The sequence below is a fragment of the Salvelinus sp. IW2-2015 genome, linkage group LG11 (genome assembly GCF_002910315.2).
Source record: "Salvelinus sp. IW2-2015 linkage group LG11, ASM291031v2, whole genome shotgun sequence".
In the NCBI taxonomy this organism is placed as follows: Eukaryota; Metazoa; Chordata; class Actinopteri; order Salmoniformes; family Salmonidae; genus Salvelinus; species Salvelinus sp. IW2-2015.
The window spans coordinates 14,628,538-14,647,384 of record NC_036851.1 but is presented as its reverse complement, the minus strand read 5'-3'; the positions used below and the strand labels follow the sequence as shown (position 1 = coordinate 14,647,384).

At 43.6% G+C, this 18,847-nt stretch overlaps 1 protein-coding gene across 4 annotated transcripts in view; it reads right to left on the bottom strand.

Moving 5' to 3' along the window:
* Positions 1 to 18,498, bottom strand: part of sema3fb (sema domain, immunoglobulin domain (Ig), short basic domain, secreted, (semaphorin) 3Fb) — a 94,182-nt gene extending 75,684 nt beyond the window's left edge. For all 4 annotated transcript variants that reach the window (XM_023996192.2, XM_070445549.1, XM_023996194.2 and 1 more), the window contains exons 1-2: positions 18,109 to 18,498; positions 15,101 to 15,256 (exon numbers count right to left, since the gene is read on the bottom strand). In XM_023996192.2, the coding sequence (XP_023851960.1) occupies positions 15,101 to 15,218 (118 nt within the window). In that variant the 5' untranslated portion in view covers positions 15,219 to 15,256; positions 18,109 to 18,498. The remainder of the gene's footprint in view (positions 1 to 15,100; positions 15,257 to 18,108) is intronic.
* Between the last annotated feature and the right edge of the window lie 349 nt (positions 18,499 to 18,847).

Sequence of the window (18,847 nt, the reverse complement as noted above, 5' to 3'; positions counted from 1 at the left end):
ACCCATAATATCCACAGATATTTCCGATTACAACACCGGGCTCATGTCGACATGGCGATAGGCCAGCCAGAGGAGAGAGTGTGAACAATCCTCCCAGCTCCTCTGACTCCATCCTAGCACCCCCATGTCCACCCAAGGACTTCATTTTTCACCCATATTCAAAGCAGCTGTCGTCCCTTTGCATCTCCAAAGCGATCCTCTCTGGGGCCGACCTATAGAGTACATGCAGCACAGAGAGAGGCCTGTGGGATGCAGTGCAGGGCATTCATTGACAAAAAGGCCTGATGCCAGTTTGACACCCACCCCCAGGTCTCCCAGAATGTGAATGAACTTCTGTGAATGGGAGGCAGACCTATACAAACGCCCCTGTGGCTTGAGAGGCCTGCGGGACCTTCACAGGGGGAAGAGTGTGTGGGCGACACACAACAACAACAACAACAAGGGGAATGCATGCCGGGGTCCCCCCTTTCACTCCCTCGCCAATGGAGAGGAGGCACCACCACGGGGGGGCGGGGGGGGGGGGGGGGGGGGTTGAAAAGATGAGCCACAAACAAAACCAGAGGGGGTAAAAGCTGCCCTGGCATGGCCTCAATTGATGTGGATGCGAGTCCATCTCCTCACATAACAATCAACACCTACCTACTCCACCAACATGCAAGAGGCAGCAAAGGGAAAAGTAGAAATCAGCATTTCAAAACGCCCACCACAAACGCATCAAAGCAACACGCATCCTATTACGCCTGAGTGCTCTTTGGGGCCACTTCCAATACATTGTGCCTTCCTAAGGGCTTAGTTTCCCCTGTTCCAAACGGGGGATATGACTACAGCTGACCAGTTGAAGAGGTGGAGTGGGGGGACTTGACAGTCATAAAGGGAACAGAGAGAGAGTGGGTGAAATGCTGATGGTAATTTAATCTAAGTGAGAAATAATGAAAACGTACTTGACGTTTAGAGGTCTACCTCTGGAAATGATATTGTTATATTATCCATATTATTCCAGCTTGTTGTCTATATCTGTTGCATGCATTGGAAAACACTTAGTTKGTATACTTTATGTAAAATGACCTGAAGTTAACGATGTAGCTAGCATTTTGATAAAACAGAATGCTTTAATGCCCAGAACTCTACGTTCAGACATGGGGCATGGAGTCATCTTTTGTAGAAGTTGGTTTGCAACATCGTACTATGGTCAACTTATATGACCTTTTCTTCCTCAGGTCCAACTCAGTTGAGCCCATTTGGTTCAGGTCTAAACTTTACTCTCCCACTCTCATAACTCAGCTTGGTGACTGCGTGGTGTTCCCAGTGTCAGCCGAGAGAGAGAGAGACTACGGTAACAGAATCTCCGACTGACAGAAGGGTGAGAAATGATGGTTAGGCGGAATGATCAGAGGGGAAGGGCGACCTTGACCTCCACAGTCAGAGTAAGGCCTGCTGGCACAAACTTTCGGAGGAATTCCCACATAGCTCACCTCTTGGGAGAAAGGAGCTGTGTACATAAATGCATGTAAGAGTGCTACTGTCTATCTGTTTAAGACAAATAGGGTATGGGTTAAGTCCATACCCCATGTTACGTGGCATAACTCCTGAGATATACCAACAAACATCAACTAAATCAATAGATTATCCAGCTGGACACAGTTTCAGAGGATGGTTGTTGTGCGTCAACGTGCTCCCCATACTGCTGAGAGAGAGAGACAAGTTTGAGATTTAGCCAATTACTAAACAACAGTAGCCATGAAAGACAGGAGCCATCACAACCATCTTGTTCCCACCCTGACACCCTGAGAGAGATTTCCTTAAACAGATGGAGGACAAAACAAGATTAAAATGACATGAATGTACTGTATATCCACCCATGGATATCGTCCCCAACTCTACAGGCATTTTCACCTCGTATCTTAAAAGACACTTTTCCAAGTGCTGCTGTCATGAGCCATTGTGGTAACGGGAATAGCACTGGTGCTGTATTCTCCCTGTATCCAAATGACAAGACAAAGAAGCCTGTCAAGGTCATGGCTCAGTCAAACTGCACTTGATCACTGTGTGGGTCACTGCATTCAGGTTCTCTCTCTCCGTCTCTCCCTCCCTCATTCTCTCTTTTTCCCACCACTCCAGTAAATCAGATTATTTTAAGTTGGTCCTGTTATAATACTCTCACTTTCACCAGGGTTCTGTTTTCAGGTAGCCTTCCAGCCTCAGCTCAGGTTTAGGGAGGATACATCCATGCATGCACACGTAACTAATTATTAGGCATCTAATCCATCTGGACTATCATTCTCACTGACACCTTAATCGTATCTTCCACAGGCTTAGCACTACATCTAAGAATACACTGTGGTTCAGGTCTCAAACTGAGAACATAGAGTGTCGGGTAGAACAGGACAAAGTCAGACAGGATTCTAGACCTGTTTATCCAGTAAGCACTAATGCTCTGTCTTCACTGGTGAGAAAAGCCACCAAATCCCACAGGATGTGCCAATTGTGCCACCTAGAAAAGAGTCACCTTGAAGGGTAAAACCCTGCAGGTGAGTGAAACATTTCAGTATCACTGCTCCAGTTTAACCTGACAAGCCTGTTCTGAAAGAGAGCTCATTTCTGAGAACCATAAATTGCTCTATCAGTTTCTGTATCATTTCTTTGGACAAAGTGACAATATAATCTTGCTCTCTAAGTTTGTCCATATACAGTGGCTTGCGAAAGTATTCACCCCCTAACATTTTTCCTATTATGTTGCCTTAGAACCTGGAATTAAAATTGATTTTGATTTACACAACACTTTGAAGATGCAAAATATTTTTTATTGTGAAACAAATAAGACAAAAAAATGAAAACTTGAGTGTGCATAACTATTCACCCCACCAAAATCAGTACTTTTTAGAGCCACCTTTCGCAGCAATTACAAATGCACGTCTCTTGGGGTATGTCTCTATAAGCTTGGCACATCTAGCTACTGGGAATTTTGCCCATTCTTCAAGGCAAAACTGCTCCCGCTCCTTCAAGTTGGATGGGTTCCGCTGGTGTACAGCAATCTTTAAGTCATACCACAGATTCTCAATTGGATTGAGGTCTGGGCTTTGACTAGGCCATTCCAAGACATTTAAATGTTTCCCCTTAAACCACTCGAGTGTTGCTTTAGCAGTATGCTTATGGTCATTTGGAAGGTGAACCTCCGTCCCAGTCTCAAATCTCTGGAAGACTGAAACAGGTTTCCCTCAAGAATTTCCCTGTATTTAGCATCATCCATCATTTCTTAAATTCTGACCAGTTTCCCAGTCCCTGCCGATGAAAAACATCCCCACAGCATGATGCTACCACCACCATGCTTCACTGTGGTGGGGATRGTGTTCTCGGGGTGAGAAGGTGTTGGGTTTGCGCCAGACATAGCGTTTTCCTTGATGGCCAAAAAGCTCAATTTTAGTCTCATCTGACCAGAGTACATTCTTACATATGTTTGGGGAGTGTCCCACAAGCCTTTTGGCGAACACCAAGCGTGTTTGCTTATTTTTTTCTTTAAGCAATGTTTTTTTCTGGCCACTCTTCCATAAAGCCCATCTCAGTGGAGTGTACGGCTCAAAGTGGTTCTATGAACAGATACACCAATGTCCGCTGTGGAGTTTTGCAGCTCCTTCAGGGTTATCTTTGGTCTCTTTGTTGCCTCTTTGATTAATGCACTCCTTGTCTGGTCTGTGAGTTTTGGTGTGCGGCCCTCTCTTGGCAGGTTTGTTGTGGTGCCATATTCTTTGAAAAAAAATGTATAATGGATTTAATGGTGCTCCGTGGGATGTTCAAAGTTTCTGATATTTTTTTTATAACCCAACCCTGATCTGTACATCTCCACAACTTTGTCCCTGACCTGTTTGGAGAGCTCCTTGGTCTTCATGGTGCCGCTTGCTTGGTAATTTCACCTCACCAATTTGGACTATTTTGTGTATGTGTATTACATGAAATCCCCCCCAAAATATTTTTAAATTACAGGTTGTAATGCAACAAAATAGGAAAAACGCCAAGGGGGATGAATACTTTTGCAAGGCACTGTACAAGCCATCTGTAACTRTAGCTGCATGTAGTTCACTAAATGTCATTCCTTACCAATGGCAGAGAAGACTGACTTTGCTTGTAGACTGGAAATGTCTGTACAAGTTCTTTGTAAGAGGTTCAGTGTAACCTTCACAATATCAATATAAAAACAAATGTGTACAGGCCCCGCTGCTCTGGTACAGTAGGGAAGAAGTTATTCATAGTGTCTGGATGATTTGGATTTTCCAGCATGGCGAGGGAGCAACAGATGCAACAACATGGCTGTGAAACAGAAGTCAGACAGACAACACTGGGCATTTCTTTTTGGGACGATCTCAGTTTCAATGAAGACAAGGCTCTAAAAGAATCAGGAACCCGAGTCCAGCGAGGATGTCCACAGGTGAAAGTCGGAGCAGTGTAGGAACACTACACACACACACACACACACACACACACACACACACACACACACACACACACACACACACCCCAAACACACACAACACACACACCACACACACACACACACACACACACACACACACACACACACACACACACACACCACACACACCACACACACAACCACACACACACACACAACATTACACGCCAACATACAACACACACACACACACACACCAGCAGCAGCTCTGTTCCTGTGTGTGCTAAAAGAAATCACCACTGCCACTCCAGGAATCCCAAACACTCCACTCCCTTTGCATTTACTGCCATTCCCTTGTTAATTGAAGAGAGAAGGAAGAAAGAAGGAGTGAGAGAAAGTGGGAGGGAGTGTGAGAAGAATAGAGGGAGTGGTAGTAGTAGAAAGGGAGTGGGAATAGGAGAGAGGRAGAAGGAGAGAGGGAGTGGGAGAAGAGAGGGAGTGGGAGCAGGAGAGAGGTTGTGGGAGAAGGAGAGAGGGAGTGGGAGTAGAAGAAAGGGAGTGGGAATAGGAGAGAGGGAGTGGGAGTGGGAGTAGGAGAGAGGTTGTGGGAGTAGAAGAGAGAGTGGGAGTAGGAGAGAGCTCTGCACCATGAAACTGAGCGGCTGAGATGGGGAGGGCTATGTTTAGATGACACACTGTCACCTTCAGTTTCCCTCCCCAGAATAATCCGCCTGCTGCACTTAGGGTCCCTGCCGAGCACAGTGGGGATTGGACCTGCCTGTGTCTCCTGTTCCTCCACAGAATCTGTTTACACACTTAATGACACACACACATATGCACTCCGCACACACGCACTGCCACACAACGGATCCCTCATGAATGCATGAAACAGAGACTTATCAACATCTATCATTCAGCAACTGGGCCCAGATGTGCACACACTGAGCAATGCTGCTAACTCTTATTTAACCCCAATAGATTCCAGAGAGAAGCCCAACCCTTTATCAGCTTCAAAAATGAGGACCACCCAAGTGGTTTTTGATACATATTCTCTTAAAGACTTCATGGCTGTGGTCTCAGTATGGCATAAAAACCTGGTCTCAGCATGACTCCCTGCTTAGATAGAGGTTAATTAAAAAATAAATAAAATGGCCACATGGCCTTAGGTACTGTACTGTAAGCTTTCTGCAGACTCAAGTGCCAGCTGGCAAGATTCTGTGACAGCGATTCTATAACCCATCACCACAATGACCGCAATTCATGGGCTGTCATAAAAACTACAGTGTGCCTATACTGACCAACACATGAAGATGTGAGACAATATTACAACTGAATTTAGGACAGTATGTGCAGAACCACTCCCCCATGTGTGACCCTTCTGGGATCGCAAACCCCTCTAACACACCACCTGATGTGGGTGAGGGTGAGAGGGTAAGGGTGAGGGGGTGCGGTGGTGAGGTGGGGGGGAGGGGGGGGGGGTAAGAGTGAGGGGTAGGTGTAAGATGAAGGCAGCTTTCTACATGACTAATCCTGTCAAGTAGGAAACACAGCTCTGCGTTTAGTGCTCTCACGCTGTGTAAACAGATTTACAAATAGTTTTGGTTAATTACTAATCCATGGAGCTATACTGTTGGTATGCCAGCCAACCACACTCCCCTTCACCCCTTACACACCCTTACCTTCACCTCCCCTCCACTACTCCCCCTCTCACTTCCCCTCCCATCTCTTCCCTTYCACTCCCTTCCCCTCTCCTTCACCCCCTCCTGTCATGTGGACCACAGTGGAGGATCAACACTGGTTTTGGAACACAAGAGCTCAATCTACTGACCTCACAGCATAGAGCTTCAACAATCTCTCTCTCTCTGTCTCTCATGCACACACACACACAATTTTGTACACAAACCATATGCATCTGACAGAGTGAGACTTGCTTGCCTGACAGAAGTGACACACTTGACACGTGTATCATGAATACAAAACCCAGAGAGAAAGGCAAGACCAGGCAGTGTTTCCACATATCCACTGGCCTTCATCTGTCTCTGGTTAACAACTATATTACAGATGAGCGCTATGTGCCTAACACTTAGCGGAGCACAGCATTTCTCACTAAATATAGCTGCTATGGTGAGAAACTGAGGTCTGGGCCAGGGCCAATGTAATATATATTCTTTAATGCTTTGTCAGTAATTACCTCTCCACCACTGGCCTGCTAACTGTAATTAGAAAACATAGCCAAACATTTTCATCTGTGCCAGATGACAGCGGTTTGGTTTCATAGATTCAACACGTCTTGTGGTCCATAAGAGTGTTATGAGCTAGGTATTCGGTCTAAAGGTGTGTCTAAAAGTGTATGCTTGAGGTGCCAWGAAAATCAGGTGTCCTGGAGTGCAGGTAGTTTGCCCCTGGTGATGCGTTGGGCAGACTGCACCAACCTCTGGAGAGCCCTGCGGTTGCGGGCGATGCAGTTGCCATACCAGGCGGTGATACAGCCCGACAGGATGCTCTCAATTGTGCATCTTTAAACGTTTGTGAGGGTTTTAGGGGCCAAGCCAACATTTTTCAGCCTCCTGACGTTGAAGAGGCCCTGTTGCGCCTTCTTCACCACACTGTCAGATTGTCAGTGATGTGCGCGTCGAGGAACTTGAAGCTTTCCACCTTCTCCACTGCGATCCCGGAAAGGGGCATGCTCCCTCTGCTGTTTCCTGAAGTCCACGAACAGCTCCTTTATTTTGTTTTATTGACATTGAGTGAGAGGTTATTTTCATGGTACCACTCTCCCAGGGCCCTCACCTCCTCCCTGTAGGCTGTCTCATCATTGTTGGTAATCAGGCCTACTACTTTTGTGTTGTCTGATAACTTCATGATTGAGTTGGAGACGTGCGTGGCCACGCAGTCATGGGTGGACAGTACAGGATGGGGCTGAGAACGCACCCTTGTGGGACCACTGTGTCGAGGATCAGCAAAGTGGAAGTGTTGTTTCCTACCTTCACCACCTGGGGGAGGCCTGTCATGAAGTCCAGGATCCAGTTGCACAGGGCGGTGTTCAGACACAGGGCCCCGAGCTTAATGATGAGCTTGGAGGATACTATGGTGTTGAATGCTGAGCTATAGTCAATGAACAGCATTCTTACATAGGTATTCCTCTTGTCCAGATGGGAAAGAGCRGTGTGCAGTGCGATGGCAATTGCATCGTCTGTGGATCTATTGAGGCGGTAAGCAAATTGAAGTGGGTCTAGGGTGTCAGGGAAAGTAGAGGTGATATGATCTTTAACTAGCCTCTAAAAGCACTTCATGACAGAAGTGAGTGCTACGGGGCGATAGTCATTTCATTTAGTTACCTTTGTTTTCTTKARTACAGGAACAATGGTGGACATCTTGAAGAAAGTGGGGACAGCAGACTGATTGAATATGTCCGTAAACACTACAGCCATCTGCTCTGAGGACGCGGGTAGGGATGCCGTCTGGGCCGGCAGCATTGCGAGGGTTAACACACTTAAATGTCCTACTCACGTCAGCCACGGAGAAGGAGAGCCCATAGTCTTTGATAGCGGGCCGYGTCGGTGGCACTGTGTTATCGTCAAAGCGGGCAAAGAAGGTGTTTAGCTTGTCCGGAAGCAAGACGTTGGTGTCCGCGCCGTGGCTGGTTTTCCCATTGTAGTGCGTAATTGTCTGTAGACCCTGCCACATATGTCTCGTGTCTGAGACGTTGAATTGCGATTCCACTTTGTCTATATATTGACGTTTTGCCTGTTTGATTGCCTAACAGAGAGAATAACTACACTGTTCGTATTCAGCCATATTGCCAGTCACCATGATATGGTTAAATGCGGTGGTTCGCGATTTCAGTTTTGCGCGAATGCTGCCATCTATCCACGGTTTCTGGTTTGGGTATGTCACAGTGGGTACAACATCTCCTATACACTTCCTGATGAACTCAGTCACCGTATCCATGTATTCGTTGCTGTTAGAGGCTACCTGGAACATATCCCAGTCCGAGTGATCAAAACAATCTTGAAGCATGAATTCCGATTGGTCAGACCAGCGTTGAATAGACCTTAGCATGGGTACTTCTTGTTTGAGTTTCTGTCTATAGGAAGGCATGAGCCATGAGTCATGARTCATGATCTGACTTGCCAGTGGGAGGGCGGGGGAGAGCCTTGTAAGCATTTCGAAAAGTAGCAGTGGTCCAATGTTTTCCCAGCGCGAGTACTACAGTCAATGTGTTGGTAGAACTTCGGTAGCGTTTTCCTCACATTTGCTTTGTTAAAATCCCCAGCTACAATAAATGCTGCCTCGGGATATGTGGTTTCCAGTTTGCATAAAGTCCAGTGTAGTTCTTTGAGGGCCGTCAGGCTTGAGGGGGAATATACACGGCTGTGACTATAAACAAAGATAATTCTCTTTGGAGRTAATATGGTCGGCATTTGATTGTGATGTATTCTAGGTTGGGTGAACAAAAGGAATTGAGTTTCTGTATGTTATCACAATCACACCATTCTTCCCGGAGAGTTCTTTATTCCTGACTGCGCGATGTACTAAGAAACCTGACTGTATGGACAGGGACAGTATATCCCAAGAGAGTCATGTTTCCATGAAACAAAGTATGTTAAAATYCCTGGTGTCWCTCTGGAAGGAGATCCTCGCCCAGAGCTCTTCTAATTTATTATCCAGAGACTCTAAAGCGGTGGATGGTGTGCACGCCTCCTGAGTCGGAATAGAAGTCCACTCCGAATTCCTCTTCTCCGCCGGTGGTGTTTTGGGGCCGCCTCTGAAATAAGTTCAATTGGCCTGGGAGGTACAAACAAAGGATCCAATTCGGGAAAGTCATATTCCTGGTCATAATGCTGGTGAGTTACTGTCGCTCTGATATCCAAAAGTTATTTTCGACTGTACGTAATAACACMAAAAAATTCTGGGCTAATAATGTTAGAAATAACACACAAAAAAACKAAATCCTGCACAGTTTCTTAGGAGCTAGAAGCTGAGCTGCCATATCTGTCGGCGCCATCTTACCACAGGTTTTTGGAGGTATGTATGAAAGTGAAGCCATTGTTGAAAAAAGAGACTGGTGGGACTTTTTCTGCAGAAAGTACAGATTGGGTCATCAGATATCGTTTCCCACAAGCAATCTTGTAGGATTTTTTGTGAGGATTTAAGACCTACTTTGGAAAGGAAAACGAATGCCATTCCGGTGCACATCCAAGTGCTCTCCACCCTCTGTTTTTTTGCAACAGATACTTTTCAGCGGGCGGCTTGCTGATCAGCATCTCACAGCCCTTGATGAGACAATGTTTTTGATACAATCATCAGCAAAACCAACAGTAATACATAAAATGTTTATACACCAACAGGTTGAAGTCAAGAGGGGTTCCTTTGCCATCAATGGGTTCCCAAATACGAATGGAACAATACCTCGCCATAAAAGCACCATCCCAAAACGATTTAAACTTTGTCGACAGAAAAGGCTTCCACTCTTTATGTATAGGTAATGTGATGCGGTGGCAAGGWGACAAGGTGGAATGCATGACTCATTCATTCTGCAGAACAGCAATTTTGGCCTATATGCCTACAGGAGGGAGCTTTTGTCACGTCTACACCCGCTCCCTCTCCCTGGCGCTCGTTGTTACCAGTTTACKCATTATTACGCACACCTGTCACCATCAWTACGCGCACCTGCGCCTCATGAGACTCACCTGGGCTCCATCACCTTCCTGACTACCTCCCCTTTATCTGTCCCTTTGGTTCTTTCCTCARGCGTTACTGTTCCTGTGTTTATGCGTAGACGCTACTGTTATGTTGTCTCGGTCCATGTTTGTTGTCTTATTAAACGTTTCACCTGCAACTGCTTCTCGACTCTCAGCGTCTCSGTTACAGCTGTTGAGGATGGGTGGCTTATTGGTGAGTGTTGCCTACTCATTTGAAGTATATTTGCCATTGCTAAAGCAACTTGAGTTGTTCTAATGGTCCTCTCTTTGTAACTATGTTTTTTTTTACTGGCCAAGCCACAACTGAGCGAGCTGAAAAAAAYGGAATGTTGTATTCAATCTCTGATATTAGCACCTCTCTTTCAGTCTCAGAAAGGTTTTTTTAATTCGCTTTTTTTAGTTGCGCCATTGTAATTCATGGTACAGCGTATAGGCTTTAAAGGGATGATTTTGACTATATGGTTAATAAGGGGTGTTTCGAAATGAAAACAGCCAAGGTCATGCACCAGCACTGACGCTGAGAACAATAGGTATTTATAAATAGTTATCGCCAACCGGTGTGCCTATGACACTCATAGGATTGTTTGATAAATCACACTTTTTCTATGTGTACGACCTTTCTAAATTACTTTCGTAACTAGGATTTTAGAATCGTTTCAACTCAATTTTGATACGGTGCATTTGGAAAGTATTCAGACCCCTTTTTCCACATTTTGTTATGAGGCCCGAGGTGTTTTAATCGGCATATGCTTACTTCGATTATAACCTTATGATAAGCAGAGTACGGTGTTTACATGACTAATGCCATACTCGGCCTACTGCCATAATCAGTTTAATATCAAATTATTAGTGTGCATGTAAACAAACATACTCAGGAGTTCAGGATGAGACAACTCTCTCTAATGTATTCCTAACCTAAGTGAACACTTGGGCTATTGTCTGTACTCTGTATCAATGTTGTAATGGTTTAAACATTGACGAGTGGAGACAGTGAGAGGGCACCACTGGGGGATTAGCTGAAAGATGAACTGGCACTAAGATTTATAAAAGGGAAAACAACTATTGCTAAACAGCATGTATTAACAGTATTAAGCTGCTTTTTATTCATGGTTTTTAAATCCTTCTCTGTTGTTGTTCAGGTTCTAAGGCGTTAACCCAGAAAAACACTGGCAAATAACACTTTAGATTACAGATACATTAATACTGTACTTCAAGGGCACTGMCATTCCTGAGTGCAGGGCCTTTAGCCCTGAAGGGGAGTTTTTAACCCCAGCAGTACCCGAAATAGAAAGTCTGCTGCTACCCCCGGCATGGATGGGGAGGATGCAGATGACAACTGTGAATGAAAGACAGGGGCAGTCATTCAGTGTAGCTTCCTCCTGCTCTGAGATACCTACCGCTGATATTCCTGACCCCAACCACGGTGGTAACAGTTACCCCTTCCGGTGGATTTGGTCCTGTATGCCAATGGGGGAGTAATGTGATGTCACGGCATTCCCACCATGGTCCATAATTCCAGAGACTACACTGGAGAACAGCCGCTTCAAATGTCATTAACTCCGTCAGGGAAAAGGTGAAAGGCAGAGTAAAGGTGCATGTATAACTTCTCTCTAGCAGTTAATGGGAAGCTAGAAACAGTAAACACAACCAATTATATGTGAGTATACACACTAGTGTGCTCTATGGTCATATCAGCATGTTTCTAGTGATGGTGGTTGCAGGGGAAGGCTATGTCACCTTCACAGCCATGGTCATGTTATTTACAACTGTGGTGGCTCTTGACCCTGTGCCTTTTACAATAAAATTAAACAAAAGCTGACGTTCTATAAGAGTACAATAAGCATTTAGTCAGTTATAGTAAGCTACGTATTTACCAGCACAGCTGTAGCCAGGGTTCACGTGTGGTTTAAGACCCCAAAAGGCAGAGCTATAAGCATGAATTTAGATCCGTAATGCACGAGCAGAAATGTGTCAGAGGGGGAATATGGGCCAACATAGTAAGGTTACACTTATCTGTGATGCAGGGGAATTCTATACCAAAACATAATAGAGAAACTTCCCTGGAGCAATGCCTAGCAGTGCATTTGTTCATCCAAATGATTTGTCATTCTCCATGGGTATTGTCAAACTGTGATACGGAAYGAGTAATCTGTAAAAGTACACAGATACATCTGTTGTAATCTTTAAATGGATTTACAAGGGGCCTTGCATGTAAACAATCACTTAGTAGTTGTCACATTGGAGGCCTGTATTCTCTCACACAATCCTTTTGCATGGCAATAAACCCAATCTGGAATAATGCCTTTACCCTCCATTTATTACATAAATATAGAACTGTGTTGGTCATCGAGTTCCGTAGAAAGGAATATTATTTTTTGGCTCAGGCACACAGAGTTACGGCAGATTTCACTCCCTATGAATTCCTKCTGGCTCGGAACTCAACTTTGATCCTTAAAATACGGTCATTGGGGAAAGGCTCAAACTAATTCACTGTTTTTTCAAAAAAATTCCAGGCACTCTGACTTACGTGCGAAGAGGGGAGGAGACATTCCCTTCTTGGGGATTTCTGGAGACAGCAGTCTTGTCTGAGCTACCCCCATAGAGTGCAATTGATTATCTATGGCGACTCACTTCTCTTTATGCCTAAGTTAGGTTGGCAATTTAAACAAGCTGTGCGGTATTGATTACACAGATTCCTATAAGCTCTACTAAATGAAGCAGACTTCACAGCTCCGGCTATCAAAGTCCTTCACCTTGGCTGTGATCCTGCAGGGCAGGAGACAGTTATAAGCCTGACCAAAGTCTACTTTTCCAAGGCGCTTACCTCATGCTTTCGCTAGCTACAGAGGAGTATCCTTTTGATGGCTACACTTCGTCACTGTGGTTCATATCAACAGTTACATAATTTAGCTCCAAAACATACTGCATGTGCAGTACATAAGCATTTCTAACTATCAAGCATTAGAGTGAATATCTTGAGACATACTAACACATCTGCATTTAATGGACACTCAGTCAGTAGACCAGACTGTGGATCATAGATGGTGTTCCCCGGGGAAACATTTAAGTGAAGCACAAAATAAAGGGGAAAGAAAAAAAACAATTAAGAGGTTCTTGATTTACTCTCCACATGTGTACGACCTGTTTTAATGGGGAAGTGAGGGCCTCTTGAGTAAGAGGTCACGGTCCTTAAACCGTCTCGGGAGAAACAGAGGTAATCAGTTTTTGGCAGGCAACCAACTTCGTAATATTGAGAGACCGGACCGTCAGGTAACCAAGAGAGGGATGTAAGCTTAAAGTTTTTAATTTGAGATATGTTTAATATGATACAGCACCTTTATACGGCACGTTCATAATGAGTATATTCTAGCAAAAAATATATCATGATCAACTTCATGCTGTGCCAAAGCCCATAGCCAAAACATCTAAGGGTGCTATAAAGAGAATCTAAAACTTGTTGCCAACAATCTAGTAACCTAAATTGATGGCCAATAGTCAACGTATTCTTGCAACTGAAGTGAAGAATTATAACACTATGATACATCGGTGAGGTCACCAAGAGATTAGAAAAACAATTAAGTGCATTTCACAATATTTAAAGGCAAAATGGTCTCTCCAGAGCTTTGGAGAAAAGCAGAGTCAGTAGACTGTGAAATGCATGTTGACTGGGGAGAAAAACAAACAGGTAAGCAAGAGAGCCAGGGACTCCTCTCTCTTCTCGTCAGCTAAACAATACTGCTATAGTAAGCTGGTTTAACAGAAATGAATGACTCTTTTAGAGTCTTGCAGGTGAATAAAGAACTGGCTACAATTTCGAGTACATACTTCTGAGAAAAAGATTTGAATAAAAAGTAATCCATTATAAGAAAGGCATTGAACCGAAAAAACGAAAAGACCAACCTACAGTTGAGTAAAAGCAATATATTTGCAGATATTAAACTAGAGAACTGGGTAAATAATATTTGGAAAAAAACATGAAAGAATTGCTGAGCTCTGGATACGTGCTCAGTGACATGTAAAATCCGACTTGATTAAAAAGGGAAAGAACCTTTAGTAGTGAACTGTGCCAGTCCAGTTAATTAAGTCAACTGGTGCTGTGGAGAGAGCCCAGGGAAATGGAAGCAAAGCAAACAGGGGCACTGCTCAGTCCCTTAGCTCCGCTCCGGCTGCTAATCGCAGGCTAGATCTGAGAGTGGGACAGACCTTAGGGACAGACAGCGCTCTGCTTGGCTGAACCAGGCAATTTGCTCTCAGTAATACCCGCTACCTGCTCCCTCCCTACCCCACCTCATCTACATGACCACTGAAGTGCATGAACAAAGCCCTGAGATGTGTCGTTCTGTAGAGGGACCCCCAATCTGATAATGACCATGATAGTGTTATTATTACATGCTAATATGCTGCAGGCGACGTCTTTTTAATGCATCACTTTCACCTTTAGATTGTTCCTTATAACTAGCATTCTGTACCAGACGCAAAAGGCTTCTCAAAAATACACTGTTGTCTTTGTTAACCTCAATTTGAAAAAATAAATCCGTCTTTGTTTATGTTTTTAATTATTCGTACATACAGTCAAGTGGAAGCAGCTGCTGAGAATTACCATGCCAGGATGTTTAAGAGGGGAAGCAAATTAGCATCGCATGATTTGTTAGTGGTCACTGGGACGGGTCTGCGGTGTAACCTGAGAGTCTGAGTTCTTCCTATGGAATCTAGAGCACTTATCAAAGCCAGAATCATCCCATTTATCTGATCATCAACTCATCAGTCACACATAAGGGTGCACACACACATTGCAGAGTAGCAGAAAACAGCAAATGAGGCGATTCTTTTAAAGATGATACACAGAGCTATTAGAGAAGAGCACTGCATGAATTCAAGACACCATGTAGAAACCACTAGCACAAAACTTAGTGTTTTGTGCTAGTGGTTTCTACGTGTGGGGATGGGATGTGGTTGGGGGAGAAATAGACCAGAGACGTTTGCCTCTTACCTTTGAAGGAGATGAAGACGCGGGGTGCAGCATGAGGGTCGATGATGTTGTGATTGCACAGAGCCCTGACAACCAGGGCCAGGAGCATGTGGACCGTCCACAGACTGTCCAACAGCATGGTAAACCAACCTCCAGGAATAGAAYGATCGCAGAACACTGGAGGAAAGAAGAGGTCAACAATTAAAGATTTAAAAACTTCCGCTGCCAAAAGCTATACACATTATAACACAGCATCCTTGAGTGTAGATCTCGAAACATTGGTGTTCAGGAGAGCTTCTTTGTGAGAGATGTGAACATCTGAAGTACATCACTGATGTTCAGGGATTATAACCAGACCATTGGAAACTAAGCCTTTCGAAAGTAGAGCATCCAGCCTTTTAGTTTTCTAAACAATTCCATTTGGCAAGAGTCATATTTGACCTTTATGTATGTGTGACACAATGATGGGAACATCAAGCTGGTCTCCTCCACTGTTCCCTGCCTCTTGTGCAAGAAGATCCTGTTGTCTTCTAGTCCCACCAAACACAATCCTCTTTCATGACCACCAACCCTGTGCACTACTCTGTAATTATGTACTGTAGTCACCTAATGTAAGGTTCTACCTTGTCTTCTTCACACAATATACCTTGTTTTCACAAAATTCAGTGTGACAAATGGTCACTGATGTAATCTCATCTCTACAAAGGACAATACGGTACTGAAGATAAATAAAATCAGTCTTGCCAGAACCACTGGGAATGTTGATTGAAACTGTATATAACATTGTAATTAAATTGTGTAATGGAGCCAACCACATCAAACAGGAATGTGCAATAAACTCAAGTTATAAAGGGTAAGCAGAATACTGCATGCTTCTTTATGGGTATACAGGGTTGCCTAGAAACGTTATTTAAAAAATCTACAAATTGGTCTTATTTCATGGCTTTAACAGTGTAGGACGGATGCCACTGTAATTATGTTCACCATAATAAAGCATGGATCCACGGATATTGAGGCTTGGATAAAAGGTAAATCTACAAATTGTAACAGRGACACTGCCAACCTTCATATTCTCCTAATTCCCACAGGCAAGGAGCTATTGTGCTATTACTTCAGCTGTAACAGGGAGCTTCTGTGTCCCGTAGCCCAGGGTGCTATGGCTCAACACTTCAATTCCAAGAAGCATCACATACACATTGGATTTAACACAAGTACTGTATCACTTTTACATTGACGGCCATCTAACCACTCTGCATGTGATTGCCAGAGGGCACATTTTAAAGGGCACTTCCACCACAAACACAAACTCAACATGTAGACTGCTGGAGAGCTGGAGCCAGAGACTACAGTCCAAAATATATCCTCGAACCAAACGGGTTGGTTAGGGGGGATTTACRAGTATAACCATCAGCTCAAACCTCAGCTGTTTATGGGTAAGTTATTAACTGGCCAGCTATTTATTCTGAGTCAAGTGCAGATATATTTACACAATTCAATTAAACAACAGACTATTTACAAATTACATTTCAACACACACCACATAGGCAGACACAAACACACATACAGGCGCACACACACACACACTGTCACACACACAAAGGGATGACGTTCCACTTGAGTTGATTATCTAAACAGGTCAATCTAATGTATTCAATCTAATGTATTCATCAATTCATGAAGAAAGTGCAGGAAGTGTAATGGCAGTGTAATAGCGTGGGCCACGGTAAAACATATTTGGCGCTAAATACAGGAATCAAGGTCAGTAGCCTTGACATGGTTCTAATCAAAGGATCAACCATGTATAATAAACATGACATCTACATTAAGGCAACGTATCCCCCACCCCATCGGTTCACTGGCATTTTGAACGGTTCCTCGTTTATTACTTTTATCAAGACCATTCCAATAAAAGGTGAGTGTTGACCAATTGTCTTTTCGCAGTTCTTGCATGTGTTTTAGACAGCCAAACTTAACTTATTGCTATATTGTGAGTCAAGAGTCAAGACAATCGCCATGKTGAGCATGATTTACAAGCGCAGGGTGGTAAAGACCACTATTACAACGCGCTTTCAGCCAATCACCCTCYCTGCTTGGTCCAGCCGCGCTTGTAAATTCAGCCGTCTATAGGGGATCGTATTCCAAGAGTAGCCTACATTTGTGCATGTTCCCAATTATTTGGAAATTAGCTATTTTTCCCTTTCAGGCGTGGGTAGGCTAAATACTGCATTGCTTTTCTTAGAGACATTTGTGCGCTGTTAATGATTTGTGCGCGTTTACCAGCAGCAAAATAAACTGTTGATGACTAAATCCWTCCCGTCCGTATTTTTATTCTAAAAAGAAAACACCTAGGCTATTACAAAACCATTTTGAACAATTTTTGAATTGTTATGCTATTTTGAAAACACTTCAGCTGTSAAATTCCAGTGCGAACAAAGCAATAGGCTGTGGATAAGTAGTCTGGCAATTTAATTAGATCATATCGATACATATTTCCTTAATTTCACATCAACACTATCGGTGTTGGACTGCGAGAGATAAAGCTATACATTTKTCTGATTTTAATGCTGTAAACAATCTGAACCTGGTAGGAGTCCATGCGCAACTTRCAAGAGTGCATATAATAAATTCAAAATACAAATTTAAAGCACGTTAAAACTCACTGACATGAAATATAATATTTAGTTCGATGTTAATAACAAAGTCTAAGTGTCCAAATATTACTGTCACACTTTCAAATGCAAAAGTTCATTATCATAATTGAAATAGCCTCATGATTGTTTTCATAAGGCTAATTAAGCCTAATCAAATTAACATGTTTAACGGTTACAATGCCAGTACAGAACTTATAAAACCAAATTGGCACTGTTATTTTGAGGTAACCAAATGTCCCATGTAACACACCAGTAAATTAAACAGCATAGGTCTACATCTCACGGTAATATAAAGTAAATGAAAAATGACAGGGCTGTGCGAGCCAATTGCAGGCTGTTTGAATGCAAATCATTATCGTTATAAATAATTAGGCATACCTGATTGTCACTTTACTCTCCACAAATAACTTTGAGTCCAAGTCCAACCTTACAAGTCATCGAAGAAACCAACAGAATTCCACGGAATCGTTCGCCTCAATTCTCCAAGTTTAAAAYGTATTAAGATCCGGGGTGCCGTGGCCCCGTTGCAGGAGTCCTTATAGAGATACACCTGGAGCACGGTGTGTTTACCGCTGCCCGGTCCAATGCTCATGAGGCGCAGCTGAAAATATCGTCTCTCCAAGTAAATCTCGTGTAAGTTTAATGACCAGAAGTTGTGACAAGTCCAATGTGACAGCTCCTTCAAAATTGTCAATTTAAAGAATTCCTCGTCTGAAACTCGGCTAAACATGCAGCCAGTGTTACTGGTGAAAGTGTATTCGCTCCTGACTGCTGGGGWAACGCGCTGGCAGGTGGATGCAATGGCCATTTGCGTAAAACACACCCACTGGGCGGGAAGTACCTTAGCTGCCACCGCCCATTCCTCCAGCATCTAGATGAGCAGGCTTTTAGAAAATGTCGGATTATTGTGGTGATTAACTGGACAACAGTGGCCCTCAAACCAGATTGCTTCCACAATTATGAAAAACACACACATTTAAGGCTTTTTGCTTTGATAGTGTGTTACCAATGTATATGACCTTAAACCTATATTATAAACTCTTATCGACGTCTATTGTAATTACAGTGAACACTTACAATTTAGTCATTTAGCAGACACTCTTATCCACAGCGACTT